A 21,749-nucleotide genomic window follows, 5' to 3' on the forward strand; every position below is an offset into this window, starting at 1 on the left:
TGAAAGGCAAAATAGTATTACTGTTTTTATAATAATATTTTCTGTCCTATGTTCATTTCTTTTCTCATTCTACATAATCTTCTTAGATTTCATCTATGTCCATGGTTTGAAGTGTCACCCATAAGGTGACAACTCCTGAATTTAAACTTTTAGTTGTTTCTCCTGCTTTTGCAAATCACATCTCTCCCTGAATGTACCACAGACACCCAACACTCAACACGTCCAAATTGGACTCCTCATCTCCCTCCCACAATGTTCTCATTGCCTTTTGTCTCTATCTCTTGGTTCAGGTCAGAAACTTCAATTGTCACTCTCAACCTTGTCTATATAATCAAATATGAGTTTTATTTCTGTATCCTAAATCTCCTATCTCTTGAATCTAGCCACTCTCTGTGTGCTGCCACTACCTCAGAACCATATCATATCCTTTAGCAAGTATAAATGAGACCATACATTATTGCAGCTGCCTACTGACCAGTCACTTGCGTCCTTTCCTCCCACTCTTTCAATCTGCAGACTCTATCTAGCATATTTTTATAGCACTCCCATGCTGATGGCCCTACAGTTGCTCTCCGTAATTCCAAAACACCTTCACAGGCAAACAAAGCTCTTCGTGATTTGGTCTATCTACTTACCTGGCCACACGGCTCACATTTTTTATTCTAGTATACTTTTGTTTTTTATACTTTTAGTAGAGATGGGGTTTTGCTACATTGCCCAAGCTGGTTTTGAACACCTAGACTCAGGCTATCCACTCACCTTGGCCTCCCAAAGTGCTGGGATTACAGGCATGAGCCACCATGCCCGGCCTTTATTCTAGTATGCCAAATAAGGTGTAGGTCCCCAAATGTGCCATCCTTTCTCCTACCTCCAGGGCTTTGTTTTCTCTGATGGAACCAAGTCAACTTACACTTCACCTGGATGACTTCCTAGTCTTTCTTTAAATATTACTTCCTCCTGAAAGCCTTCCCTGATTCTTCTTGTTTGCTCCTCTAACATCTCATAACCACTTTTATCTTAGCACTTACCATGTTTTACTGTCATTGCCTTTTACTTTTCTGTCTCCTTCACTAGATTATCACGTTCTTGAGGTCAGGGGCTCTGCCTTGCTACTGAATGCCCACGTTCTTTTTTCTGAGACAGAGTCTCACTCTGTCACCAGGCTGGAGTGCAGTGGCATGATCTTGGCTCATTGCAACGTCCACCTCCCAGGTTCAAGTGATTCTCCTGCCTCAGCCTCCTAAGTAGCTGGGACTACAGGTCTGCACCACCACGCCCGGCTAATTTGTTTTTTTTTTTTGGTATTTTTAGTAGAGATGGGGTTTCACCATGTTGGCCAGGATGGTCTCAATCTCTTGACTTCATGATCCACCCGCCTCAGCCTCCCAAAGTGCTGGGATTATAGGCATGAACCACTGCGCCCAGCCAAATGCCCACTTTCTAACACAGGGTTTGTCATAGGGTTAAAGATATGCAGATAAAGATATAAACATAGATATGAAATAGAGGCATAGTAGGGCATGGTATAGAAACCTCAGGCCCCGCAGCTAAATAAGTGGTCATGAGAATGGGAGGCATCTAAAAAGTATTGTGTCACAGTGGAGAGGGCATGAGGTTTGGGGCCAGACAGACCTAGACTTGAATTATAGCTTTAGGTCTTATTATATATGTATCCTTGATACTGTTTCATAAACTTTCTGAGCCATACTTTCCTCATCTGTAAGAGGACTATAGTATGACTAGAGATCTTTCAAAAATAATACATTAATAGTGATATTGATATAAACAGATTTATTTATACATTTGGTACTTATTTTTTTTAGCTCTACCAGGTAAAGTAGATGGCACAGATGTGTACTTGTTCTTAAAAGGTAGAACTTTTGAAAAATGCATAATTATGGAAGTCTCCATACTAAAATTTATTTATTTATTTATTTATTGAGACAGGGTCTCACTCTGGTTACCCAGGCTGGAGTGCAGTGGCATGATCACGGCTCACTGCAGCCTTGACCTCTCAGGCTCAGGTGATTCTTCCACCTCAGCCTCCCAAGCAGCTGGAACTACAGGTGTGCGCCACCATGCCTGGCTAATTTTTTGTATTTTTAGTAGAAATGGGATTTAGCTGTGTTGTCCAGGCTAGCCTCAAACTCCTGAACTCAAGCAATCTACCTGCCTTGGCCTTCCAGGGTGCTGGGATTACAGGCGTGAGCCACCGTGCCCAGCCTGCTTGTTAAAATTTAAAATTTTATTATCCTTTAGCAAGTATAAAAATTTGTTCAAATGATTTGGTTTCTGATTCCCTTTCATTTGTTCTGAAGATCTCTATTAAGAGAAAAATGCAAAGAATAAATGAGTGAGGCTCTTGAAACCATTGAATTGTACAAACTTTGGTGGGTTTAAATTTGGGTTTGTGAATAGCTGAGCCCATTCACTGTCCCATTTTGGAGAACCATGAGGCATTCTACAATCTAGCCCTTCTCCAGGTGGATGCTTACCTGTCCGCCCAACCACATTTATCTGATTCTTCAGGGACCCGCTGACTGAGGCAATCATGATCTGGTACTGCTCCCCGGCCTCCAGTCTGTGGAACGTGTGCTCAAAGATGTGCTTGGGAACAGTCTGAGAGTCAACCTTTTGGCTGTGCCTGAATGCCGACACCGTGTAGGAATCAACGTCTCCCCCACCAGGAGTCCAGTTCACCGTCAGGCTATCTGTTGCTCCATTAGGAGAAATGTGAATATTTTTGACAGCACTAGGAACTAAAAAAGAAAATAAATTTAAAAGTCATCACTTAAAGAATGAACTGTTGAAATTTTCAACCAAAGTTTTGAATGCTTCTGATGTTTTGGCACCCACTGAGAGAACTCACATGGAAAAGAAAGTAACAATTTGCCACTTTTCTCTGATTTTTCTGTGTGAACTGAAGTTGATGGGGGAAAGCTTAGGGGGAAGTCAAGGCTGGTGAGTGGAAATGAGGAATGCTAATTTTATAGTGATGGGCTAGTTAGGGTGCCTTGGTCCAAGTTTTGGTTTTCTCACTCACTAGCTGTGGGACTACAGGCAAATTACTTGACCTCTGTAAGTTTGTTTCTTCATTAGGAAAAACGGCAGTGATGATAATACTAACCAGCCAATAGAGTTGTGAAGATTGATTCTTATTTTATTTTATTTTATTTTTTGAGGCAGGGTCTTGCTCTGTTGTCCAGGCTGGAGTGCAGTGCGTGATTATGGCTCACTGCAGCCTATACCTCCTGGGCTCAGGTGATCCTCCCACCTCAGCCTTCCCAGTAGCTGGGACTACAGGCACACATCACCATGCCTGGCTAATTTTTTGTATTTTTTTTAGAGACAGGGTTTTGTCATGTTGTCCAGGCTGTGCTTGAACTCCTGAGCTCAAGCTATCCTCCTGCCTCAGCCTCCCAAAGCATTGTGAAGACTGAACAAGATGTAGACATAGAATGCTTTGCTATGGGTCTGGTTCATGGTGAACTGTCAGTACATGTTAACTACTATGGCAACACTCCTAAAAGAGTTCTAAAGAAGTGATTTCCAAGTAACAATTCTTAATCTGTGTGCCTCACAAGCAACAGCTAATCACATCAGTTCATTGCTGTTTCTCTGAAAGCACCCCCCCGCCATTGACATCATACTTTATTTTCGTTCATACAGGTTGGACAACATCATTATCACTATCAAGATGACTTTGTCCCTTCTTGCTCTCTCCCTTTTACCCTTCCAAATCCTCAATCGAAATGCCCAGACTACCCAAAAGTTAAATACACCACTGCATCTGTTCAGGTTCAAGAACAGTATTTCACATTACCTGTGAAGCCCTCAATGAAGGCTGACTGCTGTACATCTCCACTAATCGTCAAGACAAGAATTTTGTATTGGCGGCCCGGTGTTAGGGAAGTAAATCGATACTCAGTTGCAGTATTTACAAGGTGAAAAGGAGGGAATACTTTCATGTCATTGAAGAGCAGCTGGATCTCATACTGGTCGACATCCCCATTAGCTCCTGACCAAGTCACATGCAAGTCCTCAGTGCTCCTGTTCCGCAATGTTAGATCCTTAACAGGCTCTGGAACTAGGGAGAAAAATGAGAAGACATTTCAGGAAAGGAACTGGTCAGAGTTTACCTACATAATAATATATGAATCACATTCAAGGAACTGGCAACATCTCCCTTCCCCCAAATAAACCACTAGCACTACTTCATGCATAATTAAACAAGAAAAATTGGAAGCAGCTATTAAAATTGTAATTTTTTTCCCTGACATAAATGTTACATGATCAGCATTGGTAGAACATAATTATAAAAATGAGTTATGATCTTGACCATAAGATAAAACAAGAAGTCTAGAATTTAAATGCCATGATGCAGGAAGACAGGGAAGAAAAATGGGACATTTAGCCTTCTTGCTCTCTTGCTCTCTCACTATGTTTGCTTTTATCTACCAATAAATATTCTGTAATTATAGGCCATGGCTTGGCTAAATGATGTTAGCGCCAAGTGAGACTTACTGGGAATGTAATGTACTAATGAATAAGCAGAAAAAATTCAAGGTTCAGATAAATTACTCAGAGACTTTCAAGTCCAACCAACTGTCAGATTTTGCAATCATTCCACTTACTTGTTCTCCCATTCCCTTGTTCACTGGCTTCATATTGTCCACTTTTTGTAGTAACAGTGACACTGTACAACCGTCCAGGGACTAGCTGAACAAATACACATTCGTTTTCCGACTTGGGAATGCTTTTGGTCTCGATGAAGTTGTTTTTGTTTTTAATGGTGACTTCATAGTGATCAAAGTCTCCAGTGGCATGCACCCAGGATACCCTTAAATAGTCACTCCTGGCTGAGTTGCTAACACTGACTCCCTGGACTTTGTCAGGCACTGAAAAGGAAACAGAGAATGACTAAATAAATATGTATTAATTCTGAGTGAGTAATTGATCACAGATGACAACCCGGGATAATAAAAAAGAAAGAGTATTATTGTGTGTGTTAAAAAGAAAAATCTTAGACCTTAGATCACAAATTTCTGGAGGGGAAAGACTGTTACACTACGTGAAGTGATTAAACGTATCTTTTTTTTTTTTCTTTTTCTTTTTTTTCCCCTCCCCCGCCCGCCTAAACGCATCTTTTAACAGAAGCTGATGAACTCATTCTAAGCCTGCTGTTTGCCTGCACAAAATGTCATGTATAAGATGGAACATTAAACATGATGGCTGATGATTAATATGAGTGATGGTAAATGATATAGATAATTCCAGCATACCTTGCTGACTCAAAAGTTACTAAGAAGAATATAAGCAATCTCCCCAATCCCCGCCAAAAAAAATGAGGCTATGCACGGTGGCTCACACCAATCCTAACACTTTGGGAGACTGAGGTGGGGAGATCACTTGAGGTCAGAAGTTTGAGAACAGCCTGGCCAACATAGTGAAAGCCCATCTCCACTAAAACACAAAAATTAGCCGGGCATGGTGGTGCACACCTGTAGTTCCAGCTACTCGGGAGGCTGAGATGGAAGAATCACTCGAACCCAGGAGGAGCAGGTTGCGGTGAGCTGAGATCACATCAAGCCCCTGCACTCCAGCCTGGGTGATGGAGCAAGACTCTGTCTCATTAAAAAAAAAAAAAGAAAAGAAAAGAAAAATAAAAATGTAAGAAGAAACACATATGGTTAATTGCATAATAAATGAAGAGATTTTCCACATTATTGGTGATCAAGGAAATGCAAGTCAAAACCACAGTGAAATACTGTTTTATACCCATTTAACTGGCAAAATAAAAAAAACCCTATAAAAACCAAGTGTGGAAGAATATGTACAGGAGACTGGATAGTGAATATATACATATACACACGTACACACACACAGTGAATATTATATAATAGTTATAATTAATTCCTTAACTCAAAACACAAAAATAGGGATTTCTTGTCCCTAATATCAAAACAAAATATGGATGAATCTTATCTATATAATAAGTAAAACATCTAAGTCCCTGATATTAAATACTGCATTAAAAATACCTTTTAAATAATGTTAAAAACGACAAAAAAATTTAAAACCAGTAATTTTAGGCCTGTATATAAATGCAATAAAACTATGCAAGAGGGAAAGCAAGCGAGAGGTGAACATAGGAGTCAAGATGTTGGCTACTTTTGAGTGAATTCGTGAGGTGGGGACCACATATTTCGATGTAGGTTATTGTCAAGATCCTAGCTATTATTTTAGGTAGTGGTTGGTTTCTTGTGTACATGTTAAATTATTAAGAATTACTAACTAGATGCCTAAAAAGTAAAGGTGGCAGTTGATGCATGGTTTCTTTTTTCTTTTCCTTTTTTTTTTTTTTTGAGACATCACTCTGTTGCCCGGGCTGGAATACAGTGGTGTGATGTTGGCTCACTGGAAACTCCACCTTCTGGTTCAAGTGATTCTCCTGCCTCAGCCTCCCAAGTAGCTGAGATTACAGCTGCCTGCCACTATGCCTAGCTAGTTTTTTATATTTTTAGTAGAGATGGGGTTTCACCATATTGGCCAAGCTGGTCTCGAACTCCTGACCTCATGATTCGCCCACCTCGGCCTCTGAGGGGATGCATGGTTTCTTGAACCAAGAATTATGATTAATACAATTTTGTGCATGTGAGGTTCTTTCTAATATATAAACAAAACCATTCTGTATATCTGTGGTCCCCTCCCCAATCAGTACATAAATATATGCATGTTACTAGGAACGCTGTGGAATAAGGCAATTCTGTATTTAGAGCATGATATTAAGGAGATTTCATTTTTCCATTTGGGGCTGAATTTTAATTCAACAGTAGGCCACAGATTCATTACTATTTCACTGTAAATGGACATTATACATATTTGAGGAGGAGCATTGAAAAGAGGCATGAACTCGGATCCAGGGTACTAAACTCTTGTCCCAATACTACCATGTCCTCTAGGCCTGTACAGCCTCTCTCTGTATTTGGTATGTATTAGGGGTTTCTGATCTGACCACATGCCAAGACTGTGTCCAATTTTTCTCCTCTACTTTTTCTCAAATCATGAAATGATCCAGAAATTTCAGTATTTTGGCATAGGAGCTCCATTTTTCATATGCTTCTCACACCTACAAGTTGCATTAGCATCCTTTGTTGCATTGTGTTTACTGATTAGCATTTGGAATATAGCTCACCACAGATATGGAGCAAGGACAGATATGCTTTCTCCAAGATATTTACCTAAAACCAATTACAGTGTTGTTATCACAGTCATCACAGAATACAGTCATCATAGAGTTAAGGAAAGGAAATTATGAAGTGGCATGCATGGGCTAAGAAAGGTCAATGATCCAGGCAATTTGCTGAAGGCAAAGCAACTATTACAGGAAGAAAAACCTGGCTGAATATCACATTAAGTCAATAAGGAGCTCACCGGGTGGAACAGGGGATAATTTGTGGAGACCTGCCTTGCTACACAGTGAGATGATGTGATACAGAATTAGAAATACTGGTATTTTCACCCAAAGTGTAGAACAAGAGCATCAGAAATGGAAAAGGGCATTAAGATAATCAGCCAAAATCATCAAGAGAACAACTCAGACATGACTCTCCAGTTAAACTGATTTGTCGGGGGCAATGATTTACCTCCATTAGTCATGCACCAAGTCCAAGTTCATGCTGGTCAAGGAGTCAAGAGGATGCACTGAATAAAGAATCACTTTCTTGCATTTAAAATCAATCTCAGCAAAAGGCTTTGCAATAGTAAAGTCATACGGATAGGAAATCATCATGAATTGACATTGGAAGGAAGCAAGGGGTTGGTGGTTAGGTAACACATCCTTTAATTTCTGGTGATTTTTACGCTCCAAGTTGATTAATATGAGAGACCCTGACATAAGACTGCTTTGTAAATAGAAATCTGCTTTTCAGATCTAAGTCATTATTGTGATTGTCAGTGTAACTGGGCTTAAAATTATTGGAGGGTAGGGATAATCTCTTTACATCCCTGACTAGTGCTCTAGGATACAGCGTGATGGAATAGACATAGCACTGGAGCTAGGCTGAGCTCCACTACCGGCCAGCCCTGCAACCTTGGAGAAGCCACACTCCTTCTCTGGGATTTCGTTTATATCCAAATGGGGAAATACGATTAGATCATTCTAAGGACCCCTTCAATGCCAGCATCCTGTAACAATATAAATCAGAGGTTCTTAGCTTTTTGGGGGTCACAGAAACCATGAGAATCTGATAAAAGCCATGGACTCTTTCTTCTCAAAGAAATGCATATACCTTTCCTATCCCCAGCCACTTCATAAACAATTTCAGGGGTTACTACATTCCTAAAGTCTCCCATGAACCATGGACCCCCAGGTGGAACCCCTGATCTAAGTGATTTCTGATTATTCCTTTGCCAAATATTTACTGAGTGCCTACTAAGTCCCAGGTCCTGTGCTACGTAATAGGATAAGGACAATTGTCCCAGAGCCTCATGGAAAAACTGACATTTTAAATACAGAAATAAACTCATAGCTTAGTAGGAAACATTTGACAATGTATTGATGCCAACGTTAGGCAGAAATCTCAGGTATAAACCCCAGAAAGCATAAATATATTGGGAAAATGGTAGCTATTTAAATTTATATCTTTCCAGCACATTGGACTGAACATTCATTTCCTTTGCTAAGATTTTTGCTCCCTAATCCCAGAACCATAAAAGTTCACATTTTCACCTTGTGTGAAAAAGGATGAATAGTGGTTTTGACCAGCAGACATTTCAGGATGGATTTTAGGATGCAGAGCTTTGTAGGCACTGGAGTCATTCAGAACTGGAATTAAAACCAGGATCTGAAACGCACTGGGTGTTTAACAAGGTAAACAGCTGGGCAAGTTACTTGACCTCCCTGAACCTTGGTTTCCTGATCTGTAAAATGGGAATCATAACAATGACTATCTCAATAAGGCATTCATATGGGTTAGTTAAGACATATAAAGCCAGGCCCTAGCAACAAAAAGTACTCCATAGATGGGAATACTATTTTTTTTTTTTTTTTTTTTTTTTTTTGAGACGGAGTCTCACTGTCTCCCAGGCTGGAGTGCAGTGGCACGATCTCGGCTCACTGCAAGCTCCACCTCCCAGGTTCATGCCATTCTCCTGCCTCAGCCTCCCGAGTAGCTGGGACTACAGGCACCTGCCAGCATGCCCAGCTAATTTTTTGTATTTTTAGTAGAGACAAGGTTTCACTGTGTCAGCCAGGATGGTCTCGATCTCCTGACCTCGTGATCCACCCACGCTGGTCTCCCAAAGTGCTGGGATTACAGGCGTGAGCCACCGCGCCCAGCCAAACGGGAATACTTTTTACACTATTTGAATATAATAGAAATTCTAGTCACACAGGGTCTGCTCACATAAGGAGTTTCTTAGGTTAAAATACAAAGACTCCATAACAGTTTTGTGATCTCAAGGGCCTTTCATCCCATCATTACAGAATTGCTACAGCTCTGTGGTGCCCTGAGCCACATGTGAATTGGTTCTTACAGAGCCCTGAACCTTCATACAGCCTTACCTGTCCGCTCTTGGCTGAAGGAGTGATTTTCATACTTGCCACTCCTTGTAGTTATGGTCACAGTGTAAAGGCGGCCTGGGGTGAGGGAGCTGAAGGAACATTCTCTGACAGACTTGGCAATGACAAGGGACTGAACCACCCTGCCGTCATGAGACAACGTCACCTCATAGTTATCCACATCTCCGGGCGCCGGCAGCCAGGAAACGCTGAGGTAGTCATTACGACCGGAATTGTTCACCGTTACTCCACTCACACTGGAAGGGACTGTGATTTTGAAAGGTAGGGGGGGATTCAAAAAGAAAAACACAGTCAAAAGTTTGGATTGTCTATTGCAGTCAGCACAAATCGTGCACTCGAGATCTAATCTGATTACATAAGAGGTCAAGGAAGTGTGAGGATTTCACTCAGCTTCTAGAAGCTGAGTGTTGTTACATCAGAAGGCTAATCAAAATAAAAATGTCAGGAGGCCTTTGGGATGCCTCATAAATACAAGGATGCCACTACTGAATTTTTATAGGGTTGTTTGTAAAGCATTTCAAGTCGAGGCATCTTTATAGAATGTTTTAGAAGGTTCCTTGTAAGAAAGGGAACAAACATTTCAACAATCCAAATGAATAAACTTGAACCAAACTTACCAATAAAGCAAAAATGTTTGAGTGGAAAGGGGAAGAATATGGTAGCTTTTCTAAAGACCTTAAACTGGGATAGCTTCAATCTTCTTGTGATGAAATTATTTATTCCCGGGAAGTAACAGCAAACACAAGAGGGACCGTTTTCCCTTTGCAAAGCATTTCCTGCCCTCTAGTGGTAAGAAATAAGTCTAAAAACCTGTCTTGGAAATAAGAAGTCTGGAAGCTGGACCAACCAAGGGCAGAGAGAACTATTATGGCAATAATGGGTTTTCTGATGTCAACTATAATCATTTGCTTATATGAATTGGGGATTAGTGTCACAAACGTTTACTGAGAACCTATTTGTCAGGTATACAAAAATGAAAAAAGGCATGAATGTCTTCAAGAAGTTCTCTGGCTGGATGTATAGTCAGCAAATTAGTAACTGCAGTATTGAGTAAAAGTTTAACCACATATCGGAAATAGGTGCCCATAAATAGTACTGCCCTAAATGAATATAGGAGTAAAATATTACAGTATATATGAACCGCACTACTGTTGTAATCATTAGTTGATTAACTTAACAGTTTCATGTGATTGTCAATTTCAGTACCTCACTTAAAATGGACAGGATTTGGCTAGATGACTTCTGAGAATCCTTCTAATGTAATATGCTCTGACTTTGTGAATTAAGCCCCAAAGCATACCTCATACTTAAAAGCACTTATCCATCACTAAAAATTATAAACTGCATTCTAGTGAACAACTCTGGTAATGTTGATCCACATGTATGGACATTTCCTAGATATAAAGTTGAACTTTTTAGCCAGGAGATTTATATATTGGTACATCTCTTCTTTCCTTTTCTTTCCTTCTTTTCTTCCTTTTTTCTTTCCTTCCTTCCACCATTCAACCATCCATACATCCTTTGGTTGCTCTCAAAAGCAACTCATTATGCTTGTTTTTAAAAACTGCTCGAAATATTTGCAACTACTAACTTTTTTTTGTTTGTTTTTTGAGATGGAGTCTCATTCTGTCGCCCAGGCTGGAGTGCAGTGGCGGGATCTCGGCTCACTGCAAGCTCCGCTTCCCGGATTCATGCCATTCTCCTGCCTCAGCCTCCCGAGTAGCTGGGACTACAGGCACCTGCCACCACGCCCAGCTAATTTTTGTATTTTTAGTAGAGACGGGGTTTCACCGTGTTAGTCAGGATGGTCTCAATCTCCTGACCTTGTGATCCGCCTGCCTTGGCCTCCCAAAGTGCTGGGATTACAGACGTGAGCCACCGTACCTGGCCCTAACATTTTATTAGAAAAGACACAATTATCAAAAGTTTTGGAAGAAATATGATTCACTTATTTAAGAAAAAATAGATACAAAATTTGTTTTTCCTTTAGGATGAGCATTTTCCCAGATTAGAATTAGATTTGTTAAGTATATCTAATATCTTTAATTTCAAATATTCTGCCATCTTATCCGGGCTAGGAGGGTTTATTTGTATGTTTCAACTCAGTGGAAACAAGTGAAATATAAGAATACCTTTCGAAATTATTTCAGTATTGACTAATATTTCAGCAATTTGAGGAGATGATAAGGATTATCAAGGCCATAGCCACTGAATTCTTTACAATTGACTGTGTACAAAATTTACTAAAAGAGGCACCTTTCAAAATCCCTATTATTATTCTTCTATAGGAGTCTCCCATTTTCCTCCTTTATCATGATAATGTGCACCTTTCATATGTTTGAGTAAAATAACTCATGCTCATATTTATTCATATTTGGTTCTCTCCTCAAAACTTTATGATCATTCTTCAAATAATTTCTTGTCCCTTTTTTAAATGCTTCTATGATATAATATGGGTCAAATACTTGTACCTTTATTCTAATTAAAATATAGGTGTAAAAATAATTGTAAGTCCCACTTATTTAAAGTGTCCAGTTATTTCAAGAGATAGCACAGACTAGACTATTTTAGTAGCTCACAACAAGTTGGACAATCCTCGTGGTATTTAAAATGAGAATCAACCTGTGTGGCAGAATATGGTTCCCCAACCATTTCTTTTCCTTGTGACACACAGCTAGACTACATTTCTCAGGCTGCCAGGCAGTCAGATGCAGCCATGTAACTGAGTTCTGGCCAGTGGAATGTGGGTAGAAGTGAAATGTCTACTCCCAAGTCTGATGAGTTGTATCCCCTCTCCCACCTCCATTCTCTGGAGAAATGTGGAGAGCTCTGAGGACCTACAGCAAAGAAGAGCCACCAATGGTAGGAGACTGGATCCCAACCAATAGAGGCATCCAATCATGAACACTCACATTATACAGTGTCTAAGCCTGAATTAAATCAGTCTAATGTGACTGATAAAACTGCACATCACTGGGAAATGAATGCAAGGTCGTCCTCTACTCCTCTCCTCAGCCTTCTTATTATTTCTCCTTCCCTATTCTGACACCCAGGGTAGGAGTGAATTATTGTGCATGGATTAAAACACAGAAGCTTAGGGAAGTAAGTTAATGGCACAGCTAGGACCAAAACCTAGGCCTCCTGATTTCCATGCTAAGCTTTTCAGCACCCCCCCGCCACAAGTACGCAACACCAATGGATGGTACCAAGAACCATTAAAAGAAAGGAAAGAAAATATCAGGGAGAAAGCTACAGGTGATGGGCCAGGCGCAGTGGCTCACACCTGTAATCCTAGCACTTTGGGAGGCCGAGGCGGGCGGATCACGAGGTCAGGAGATCGAGACCATCCTGGCCAACAAGGTGAAACCCCGTTTCTACTAAAAGTACAAAAATTAGTGGGGTGTGGTGGTGTGTGCCTGTAATCCCAGCTACTACAGAGAATGAGGCAGGAGAATCACTTGAACCAGGGAGTTGGAGGTTTCTGTGAGCCAAGATCGTGCCACTGCACTCCAGCCGGGTGACAAAATGAGACTCCATCTTGAAAAAAAAAAAAAAAGAAAGATGCAAGTGACAATGTCAGCTGTCATAGAATGAGGGAAATGGGCCTACACCAGTGAATTTCTACCAAGACTATGAAACATCTCAGTGACTTCATTGTTCTTCTGGGAGATTTAATGAAGTTAATGTCCTCTGGGTTCATTAAGTAGGTGAGATTCATGATTTTGGAAAGAGATGCATCTATGATGCCTGCAGCTGATAAACAGAATTTGAGTGTTGAGGATGCAGAAGGAGAAGCCTGAAATCCAACTTACAATAATTATATAAAATTAAGTAGACAAGGTCACGAATAATTATCAAAGCTTCTATTGGTTTTATGTAATTTCTTTCTAAGAAATGAACATAAATTTTATATATCATATATGTTAACTTTTATGTTCTTTCATTGTATTACGTACAATGGTTCGGTGCCATGGCTCCCTGACACACATGACCATAATGACACTTATTTGTTTACTTAGCTTTCTAACAGGGAGCTCTTAAGGTCCAGAAAAATTGTTTAGATAGCATATTAAGCACTTGTTTAATGTTGCTTATGAAAATATATGAGACCTGAAAATTAGATCAACTCCACCTCTGACCATATTAATTGGAGATCATTTTCTTTTTATGTCTTGCAAACCAAGAATATAAAAGAGTGAAAGATGCTTTCTTTGGGAGGTTAGTTTTGTTTTTTATCTCATTATTATTTACCTTTATGGGGACATAAACATTTCAAAGGAAATCAATTGAATAAGGGATAGGCATCAAGTGAGGTGCTCTTACATGTTCATTGGAGATGTTAAAATATTCAGCCAGCTGCGGTGGCTCATGCCTGTAATCCCAGCACTTTGGGAGGCCAAGGTGGGCAGATCACCTGAGGTCGGGAGTTCGAGACCAGCCTGACTAACATGGAGAAACCCTGTCTCTACTAAAAATACAAAGTTAGCCGGGTGTGGTGGCACATGCCTGTAATCCCAGCTACTTGGGAGGCTGAAGTAGGAGAATTGCTTGAACCTAGGAGGCGGAGGTTGTGGTGAGCCGAGATCATGCCATTGCACTCTATTCTGAGCAACAAGAGTTAAATTCCATCTCAAAAAAAAAAAAAAAAATTCAGAATTTATTCTCTCTTACCATCACCCATCGCCCAATTTCCATTCCATATACCTTCTGGGTGGCATTGAAACGTAGCTTTTAGGAAGGCCAGGGATAAGTCTGATTTTAGGATATTTCTATAATATTCTGTTTAGGGGTCTCATGTACTCAGATCTTAGTAAGTTACAGACATATATCTCTACTTCTTACCTGTTCTTCCCTCCACCACCACTTGTCGGGAAGAGATCCCTCCACTCACTGTTGTTACTACCACGGAGTACAGGCTGCCGGACTTGAGAAAGTGGAAGTTGTATCCGCTGGTCTCACTGGGGATGCTTTCATTTTTAATGACCACATTTTCATGGATCAGTAAGACTTGGTAAAATTCTACATCTCCTTGTGCCTGGGTCCAGTTAGTAAACAGACTACTGGTCATTCCTTGGTTGGCCACGTGCAAGTCAGTCACTTGGGCAGGCACTAAAACAGTAGACAGAAGACAAAACAAATGACACTTAGTCACCTTAAGAAAGTGTAAGAAAAATGAGTCAAAAAATGGAGACAGACTTGAAAGTGCTAAAAATAATTTTTGTGTTGTTGCTATAGACTCTCAGTTCTATTTCCTGTGGCATATGGAGAACTACTCCTCTAGAGAAGCTTTAGTACTTTGAAAAAGCTGCTTATATAGGGATCAAAATTATTTAGGATCCAAGGATGAGATGATGCATGCTTATTAAGTGGTTTTGGTTTCAAATTTTAGATAATGAAGGCTGCTATTTTTGAAAACTGCTTAGTTAATATGATTTTATCTGTCCTTAGCCCACGAGAATTCAAAGCTATCTAATCTACCTGAGCCAATGATTGTTCTGGGGTGGTACTGGGAATTCCCTTCAGTCTGGTGAGTATGGTCTAGCAAACTGGTTAGTTCTATACTGGCACATTCTCAAAGGGGCTGTTATTATATATGAACATGTAATAATATAAATTGTAATAATATATATTACAAAGTAATAATAACAACAACTACTGAATGTCTACTATGTGCCAGTTATGAGCTATATGTCTCATGAAGGTTGCATTATTTGACACCCATTCAGAACTCTATAAAGTTGATTTTATTATTCCATTTATTAATGAGGAAACCAAGGATCATAAAATGTAAGTAATTTATATCACAGTGCTAACAAATAGCCAACCTGGAACTGAAAGCTAGATTTGTCTAACCCCTAAGCCTGTGTCCTTTTCCTAATTAACATTTATTGCTTCCAACTTATCGTTTAACAAATCTTATATACAGATCTTGAAGTTGGCATTTGGTCAACATACATTCTTCTTTGTGCCTCTTTCCTGAATTATAATAACCAAAGGGATTGTAACCTTGGCACCCCTCTTTCTCAAAGTTCATTGACTTCTGGATTAAGATACAAATGTGTTCATTAAAAAAATCCTACTGTATATGGATCAGATTCAGTTATAATTCTAAAGATTCAATTTTAATTCTAAATTTTATATGAAAGGCAAACAGCTACAGTGTCCAAAGCAATTTTGAAAAAGAAGAATAAAGTTAGAGGACTAACACCACCTGATTTCACTAAAAATCTTGTAATTAAGACAGGATAATACTGGCAAAGGGCAGACAGAAACATAGATTGATGGAACAGAATTGAGAGTCCAGAAATAGAAGAACAAACATGCTATCAATGGATTTTTTTAGCGATCCAAAGGCAATTTCATGGAGAAAAGATGGTCTTTTCAATACATAGGGCTGGAATTACCAGGTATCTATATGCAAAGAAAAAAACCTTCACCCATATCTCACATCATATATAAAAATTAACTCAAAATGGGTCGCAGACCTACATTTAAAACCTAAAACTATAAACTTCTAGGAGAAAATCTTTGTGACCTTGATTTAGGCAAATATTTTTAGATATGACACCATAGCATGATTTATGAAAGACAAAAATTGATAAATTAGACATCAAAATGAAAAACCGACAGAAAACATTTTGACTGAGGACAAACAATCCTATTTTAAAATTCAGCAAAATATTTGAACAAAAAAATCCCCAAAGAAGATAAATGGGTGAAAAATAAGCTTGTGAAAGGATTCTCAAAGCCATTAGACATCAGAAAAAGGCAAATTAAAACCACATGAGATATCATTATCTTATTATAATGGCTATTCCATTAGAATGGCTAAATTTTAAAACAAACTGCTAATATCATGTAATGCATGCTGAGAATGTGGAGGAAGTGGAAATCTCATACATTGCTGGTGGGAATGCAAAATTTCACAAACACTTTGGAAAGCAATTTGGCAGTTTTCTACAAAGTTAAATATGCATTACTATATGACCCAGCAATATGGGTGGTGGGGATGATAAAAATGACCTTAGGTCTAAAACAATGCCTTAAACTTCCATTTCTGGCAGTATGATAGGCTAGATACCATGAAAATCCTTAATAAACACAACTATACATATTGGATAAAATACAAAAACGTAAATGAATGACTTGTCAGGAATGTAAGGGATTCTCAAAGGCCAAAAAGTAAAGGATAGAGAGATACCTGGATCATAAAGCAAACTGTTGTGTTGAGAGCCCCTTTCAAATGCAAATGTAAGTTTTGATTTTATAGCATTGCAGGATATTGGAGAAAGGAGGTAAAGTGTAGATTTTTCCAGGCTGAAGAAACTCATAGGTGACCTTGTATAACATTGGAAAGGCTACATTCTAAGTATAAGTGAAATAAATAGTATCTCTTTACTCCCTATACAACTTCAGCCTTAATACTGGATGGAGAAAACGATTTCCTCTGAGAATTCATAATCTTAAGATAGTTTCAATGTGTTTGCCACCTGAATTTATAAAACCCAGGTGATCAAAAAATCTAAAGTTGACAATTTAGATTAAAGTAGGTCTGGTTTGATAGCCTTGTGCACCTGAAAGAATCAAATGAAAATTCCTTCTGAAACTCACCTTCAAACATGTCCTTAAATAATTTCCACAGAATAAAATTCTAGGGAAAACAAGCTTACGGTAAAAAAAAAAATCACATACATTTAAAGAAATAAAGCAACATAAACAAAAGACAGGAAAATCAAAAGACAACAGAACTTAACTCCTGAAGATTTCAGCTATTATAATTATCAGACATGGGATGGAAAATAAACATTGTTAATTTGCATATAACAATACAGGAGGGGAATGAAAATATAACTAAAGGGCAACAGAGCATAACATAAATTTGAAAGAGAGCCAAAGACAATGCTTAAAAGTGAAGAACATAACAATTAAAATTTAAAACACAGTGGGTAGATTTTAAAATAGATTAGACAGAGCTGAAGAAAGAATTAATGAAATGAATCAAAGAGATGAGAAAGTTACCTATACTGTAGTTCAGAGAGAAAACACATGGAAAATATGAAATATATTGATGTGTTCATATATGTGTGTTCTAGAATACCAGAAGATGACAGAGCGGGGAATGGAGAAGGGGCAAGAGGCAATATCGGAGAGTTAATAGCTGAGAATTTCCAGGATTGTAGAAAGACACTAATTGGAAAGTACAGAAATACCAATCAATCTTAAGCAAGAGAAACAAAAAGACATATATCTACACCTTGATTATTATTGTGAAACAACTGAACACCAAAGGTGAAAAATCAGTCATAGCAAACAGACTCAGAGAAATAAAAATTAGACTGATAGCTGACTCAGCAGCAACAATAAATCCCAGAAAGACTAGAATAATATCTTCTATGTGCTGAGAGAAAATAACTTTAAACACAGAGTTAGAACTTAAGGAAATTATCTTTCAAGACAGAGAGCTATAAAAAGATGAGAGTTATATAAAAATATGCCCAGCAAAAACAAAATTTGAGAGAGTTTGTCCCTAGAAACTCTCAATGAAGAAATCTGAATAATGTTCTCCAGAATAAATGAAAATAATCCCAGATAAAATGTCTCAGATGCAGGAGGAAAAAATGAGAAAAAAGGTAGTAAATTGATAGGTAAATCTAAACAGATGTTGACTATATAAAGCAATAACTATATTTTTGTGGGATCAAAAGAGGAGAGAAAAATAAGATACAGGACAATAGTATATACATTGAAAAAGGAATTTTTTTTTTTTTTTTTTTTTTTTTTTTTTTTTGAGACAGGGTCTTACTCTATCACACAGGCTGGTGTGCAGTGGCAGGATCTTGACTCAATGCAACCTCCACCTCCTGGGTTTAAGTGATTCTTATGCTTTAGCCTCCTGAGTATCTGGGATTACAGGTATGTGCCACCACTCCCAGCTAATTTTTGTATTTTTAGTAGAGACCATGTCTTGTCACATTGGCCAGGCTGGTCTTGAATTCCTGGCCTCAAGATCCGCCCGTCTCAGCATCCCAAAGTGTTGGGATTACAGATGTGAGCCACGAGGTCTAGCTAAAAGGGAAATCTTGATGACTTTGCTTCCAATTACACTGAAAAAATGAGAGCAATTAGAAGATAACTGCTCACCCTACAACTATCCACCTATTGGGATCTCTACCCACATATTCTCTCTTCCCTAGGTGATGTGGTTTGGCTTTGTGTCCCCACCCAAATCTCATCTTGAACTGTAATATGCATGTGTCCAGGGAGGGAGGTGACTGGATCATGGGAGCAGTTTCCCCCATGCTGTTCTCATGTGAGTGAGTGATTTCTCACAAGATCTGATGGTTTTATAAGGGGCTCTTTCCCCTTTGATCTCCATCACTTCCCCTCCTGCCATCTTGTGAAGAAGGTGCCTGGTTCCCTTTCACCTTCCACTATGATTTTTAAAAATTAATTAATTTATTTATTTTATTATACTTTAAGTTCTAGGGTACATGTGCACAACGTGCAGGTTTGTTAAATAGGTATACATGTGCCATGTTTGTGTGCTGCACCCATTAACTCATCATTTACATTAGGTATATCTCCTAATACCATCCTGTCCCCTCTCCCCACACCCCACACCAGGCCCCAGTGTGTGATGTTCCCCAGCCTGTGTCCAAGTGTTCTCATTGTTCAATTCCCACCTATGAGTGAGAACATGCAGTGTTTGGTTTTCTGTCCTTGGGATAGTTTGCTCAGAATGATGGTTTCCAGCTTCATCCATGTCCCTACAAAGGACACGAACTCGTCCTTTTTTATGGCTGCATAGTATTCCATGGTGTATATGTGCCACATTTTCCCAATCCAGTCTGTCGTTGATGGACATTTGGGTTGGTTCCAAGTCTTTGCTATTGTGAATAGTGCTGCAATAAACATACATCGCATGTGTCTTTATAGCAGCATGATTTGTAATCCTTTGGGTATATACCCAGTAATGGGATGGCTTGTTCAAATGGTATTTCTAGTTCTAGATCCTTGAGGAATCACCAGACTGTCTTCCACAATGGTTGAACTAGTTTACAGTCCCACTAACAGTGTAGCAGTGTTCCTATTTCTCCACATCCTCTCCAGCACCTGTTGTTTCCTGACTTTTTAATGATCGCCATTCTAACTGACCTTCCCCCACGATTGTAAGTTTCCTGAGGCCTCCCCAGCCATGTGGAACTGTGAGTCAATTACATCTCTTTCCTTTATAAATTACGCAGTCTTGGGTAGGATCTTTATAGTAGTGTGAAAACAGACTAATACACCAGCTGACACTGAGGTTAGATTCCCCATGCTCCTTTCTAAAGCCAATTCCTCCACTTGTGCTCTAGATCCCAATACCTCTTGCCTACTCATGGAAAAACGGCAGCAATTCTTCCCTCTCACTTTACATCATCATGATTCCCCTTCTACATCTTCTAGATCATTCCCTCCAGCATAAAACATGCTGTTATTTCTTCTACCTTTAAAAAATCATCCTCTTTTCAACCATACTTCGTTTTCTAGATGCTGCCCTATTTCTCTGCTCTCCTTTGCAGCAAAACTCCTTGGAAGGGTTGTTCTTTACTCTTTTCCAAGTTTAGGAAACTAAATCCAAGCCAAGTAAAAAGAAGGAACTAATAAAGATAAGAACTGAAATTGGTAAAATAGAAAACAAACACAATAGAAAGGATCCATAAAACAATGCCTAGTACATAATAGGCGGTTAATGAATACTTGTAAATTGCATGTTAAATAGTAATTCAGCAGACAGAACACTTTAAAATGTAAAGTTTATAAAGATTATTACCTGTTCTTCCTTTTACTGAAGAGGAATTTTTTAAGTCTCCACTAATACTGGTGACTGTAGCCATGTATTTTCGTCCAGGCACCAGGTCAGTAAAAGTGAATTCTTTGGCATCTTTGGAGAGTGACTTGTGGATCAGACGGAGGTCTCTGTCAGCTAGGGAAATGATGTATTCCTCCCATTCTGCTACAGGGGGCTGCCATATGATGCTCAGTGAGGTTTCATTGGCATGTTTGACACGAAGCTGGAGGACAGCCAGGGGGACTGAGGAAAAAGCAATGGAGACTTGGGTCACTGATGGACTCAGGCACATTCATAGAGTATACTTTTGAGAGCTCTTCTCTTCCATCCTTAAGAGTGTTTCAGTTCAACATTTGCTTTATGAATGTCTCTGAGTGTTAAAACAAAATCTTATCACAAAAAACTTTGTTCATGTATTGTAACCAGAAATACAGACTCAATTGGAAAACATCTTGCCAGAAGAGTCATTGATTTTTGACTACATAATACTTTGAGTTTCTTTTTATATGGATTCTGTAATACAAAAATATTTACTCCAATCTTGTCATTCCCAAAATCACAAAGAAGAGTTCCTGTTTGAGTATTTAGGTGGATCTAGGAGTATTTGTCACCCCCATAGGTTGAGGAGACCAAGTGCAACTTTCCCTCATTTCTGAGGTGGGGGACACTGATGTGTTCATGGAAGGGAGAGTTGGCTGGCAATAATAGCATCTAATTGAGGACTTGTCTCAAAATTGATTCATTTAAAAGGTTTTATTATTACAATTTCTAGGAGACATTAAGAATAAAGTGTTGGTCGGGCGCAGTGGCTCACGTCTGTAATCCCAGCACTTTGGGAGGCCGAGGCGGGTGGATCATTTGAGGTCAGGAGTTTGAGACCATCCTGGCCAATATGGCAAAACTCCATCTCTACTAAAAATACAAAAATTAGCCAGGCGTGGTGGCTCACATCTCTAGTCCCAGCTACTTGGGAAGCTGAGGCACGAGAATTGCTTGAATGCGGGAGGTGTAGGTTGCAGTGAGCTGAGATCATGCCACTGCACTCCAGTCTAGGCAACAGAGCAAGACTCCATCTCAAAAAAAAAAAAAAAAAAAAAAAGGAATAAAGTGTTGCTGCCTTAAATTATGAAAGAATCAAGTATGAAAATTTTTATTGTAAATTTTGCATCCATAAATTTTCTATAAATCCATTCTAACTGAGTCCCTAACTCTGCATCTTCCTCCTTTGGTATAGAGAAATAATTTGATTATTTACATTGAGGCCTACTTCAAGTTACCTGAATAAGGTAAACTGGAGATAAAGTTTAAGAAAAGTTTGGGCTGGGTGCAGTGGCT

At 39.1% G+C, this 21,749-nt stretch overlaps 1 protein-coding gene across 8 annotated transcripts in view; it reads right to left on the reverse strand.

The window, feature by feature from the left end:
* The window catches only part of PTPRB (protein tyrosine phosphatase receptor type B), a 124,242-nt gene that overhangs the window by 52,774 nt on the left and 49,719 nt on the right, over window positions 1–21,749 (reverse strand). For 6 of the 8 annotated variants that reach the window (XR_012420454.1, XR_010579499.2, XM_005571537.5 and 3 more), the window contains 6 exons: window positions 20,397–20,657; window positions 14,426–14,692; window positions 9,566–9,829; window positions 4,635–4,898; window positions 3,824–4,087; window positions 2,496–2,759 (listed from right to left, as the gene is read on the reverse strand). Coding sequence is in view for 6 of the 8 variants with exons in the window: in XM_005571537.5 (XP_005571594.3) it covers window positions 2,496–2,759; window positions 3,824–4,087; window positions 4,635–4,898; window positions 9,566–9,829; window positions 14,426–14,692; window positions 20,397–20,657 (1,584 nt within the window). In the remaining 2 variants the exon portion in view is untranslated. The remainder of the gene's footprint in view (window positions 1–2,495; window positions 2,760–3,823; window positions 4,088–4,634; window positions 4,899–9,565; window positions 9,830–14,425; window positions 14,693–20,396; window positions 20,658–21,749) is intronic. The other 2 variants (XM_065524567.2, XM_074007416.1) reach the window with 1 other exon arrangement.

This window comes from Macaca fascicularis, chromosome 11 (genome assembly GCF_037993035.2).
Source record: "Macaca fascicularis isolate 582-1 chromosome 11, T2T-MFA8v1.1".
Taxonomy (NCBI): domain Eukaryota; kingdom Metazoa; phylum Chordata; class Mammalia; order Primates; family Cercopithecidae; genus Macaca; species Macaca fascicularis.